Raw genomic sequence first — 1,847 nt, 5'->3', positions numbered from 1 at the left:
GGGGGGGGGGGGTAGAAGTAGATTACATAACGCCAGGTTACACTGATAAAAATGAAGCAAGAGATCTTAGAAAAATCGAGACAAATAATTGCAAAAACTTAACTACATCGATATATTTTGTATTTTCTTCTAGGCTTCATGAAAATTGCTGCATCGACCATACGTCAACTTCAGTTTGGATTTTTAAAGGTTTTGTTTTTTTACTAGTGTTTTTTTACGGGGGGGGGACCTAGATTTAAAAAACAAAACAAAATAAAACCAACACAAAAACAATGTCCTCCCCAGCTCCGCGAAGACTACAGTCTGGTGTGCATCATCCTGTTCGACCTGCAGTCTCGGAAGTTCCAGCGGCGCGTGCCCCTGGCGGGAGATGAACCCGACGCCGTCTGCCTACAGGTGGAGGAGGCGCTACTCCTGCGCCGCACTCGTCTGCTGTCCACCATTGCCAAGGAGCGCATCCGGCACGGCGCCCCCTCCCTGGAGTTCCTGCTGCCGGAACAGGTGCGGCACAAGGACGAGACCAAGTCCAGGATACCTGTCTACGTCTGGGTGAACCAGATCAAGCTCAAGTGAGTGTGCAAGATACTCGGTACCTCCGCCTTTTACTCTCTACTGGGGATCTATCGCATTCTAAAAACCTTTAGATCTATATTCTGCTGAGACATTGTCACAATCTACAAACAATGTTTCATGCACCCCTTTATATGCTACTGGGGAACTGTGGCAATGTACAGTGTTTCATGCAACTCTTTACACAGTGCTGGGACATTCTCACAATCCGCAACGTTTCATGTTGCCCTTTACACACAGTTGGGATATTGTCACAGTCTACAATTTAACATACTACCTTTTACATACAACTGAGGAACTGTCACAATTTTAAAACCTTTACACTCTCCTGTTATAATGTCACAATCTACAATGTGTCATGTTGCCCTTTACTTACTGGGTTACTTACTTGTTTCGAGAATAGTCATCATTGCAGGCGGCACAATGCCATAGCTGCTCCTCCCTCCTCTCCTGGATCCTTGAAAGGATCTGCCTGATGATTGTGCCAGTTCACAGTTAGTTGGATATATATTATGCTGCCATTTATACACTGCTGGGATGTTGTCGCAATCTTGAATGTTACAAGTTGCCCTTTATACACAAGCGGGACATTCTCACTACTTAAGAGTGTTTCAGTCCTTTCATTTCGACTCGTTTTGCGTTCCCTGGTACCTCAAGATGTGGAAAAGTGTACATCATCAGGCTTTAGAGGGGTTAATAAATATTTCTTGACAAAACAAATTAACGTCGTTCTATGGCATGATGGCGTAATTATGATTTGGAATACAAAACGACATTGAACACATCACAAACCTCCTTTCTTTTTCACACCTGCTCCGGCCTACGTTTTCACTTTCCCCCGCTCTTTGAATTGGTTGTGTGATTATAATTTTTTAAATTCCTTGTTCACCTCTACTTCTTCCCTGTTGTCCACCCCCTCAGTTCTAAGACCACTCTCATTTCCCTCACCACGACTGTCAGCTTTGTAACCCAGTCTCGTTATCACTTGTTCCTCCAGTATGTACCTATCGTCCTTATCTCACCTCTTTCTTTTTGTTACTCTTTAGTAACAGATATAATGCTCGGCACTTACTTATGTCACGTATTTGTGCTGCGAGTGCCGTAAAACTTCTTAGAACTAAAGTAAAACTTTATTTTAAGGCCCACTCACGAGATTTACGTCCATGAATGCAACAGCAGCAGCACCCCTTGCAACTTCTATGACCTTGTTGTGTTGCAAGTGCCGTAAAAACTATTTAGAATCTAAGCTAAACCACGTGCCTCTTCCCTCCTGCACC

At 43.8% G+C, this 1,847-nt stretch overlaps 1 protein-coding gene across 1 annotated transcript in view; it reads left to right on the top strand.

The window, feature by feature from the left end:
- The window catches only part of LOC101845260 (putative methyltransferase NSUN7), a gene marked incomplete in the record, with an annotated part of 81,153 nt that overhangs the window by 61,322 nt on the left and 17,984 nt on the right, over nt 1-1,847 (top strand). The window contains 1 exon segment of the mRNA XM_035971503.1: nt 286-569. Within this exon segment, the coding sequence (XP_035827396.1) occupies nt 286-569 (284 nt within the window).

Source organism: Aplysia californica, unplaced genomic scaffold, assembly GCF_000002075.1.
Source record: "Aplysia californica isolate F4 #8 unplaced genomic scaffold, AplCal3.0 scaffold00449, whole genome shotgun sequence".
NCBI lineage: Eukaryota > Metazoa > Mollusca > Gastropoda > Aplysiida > Aplysiidae > Aplysia > Aplysia californica.
Note: the sequence above shows the minus strand (reverse complement) of the source record. Positions and strands in the feature narration are given on the sequence as shown.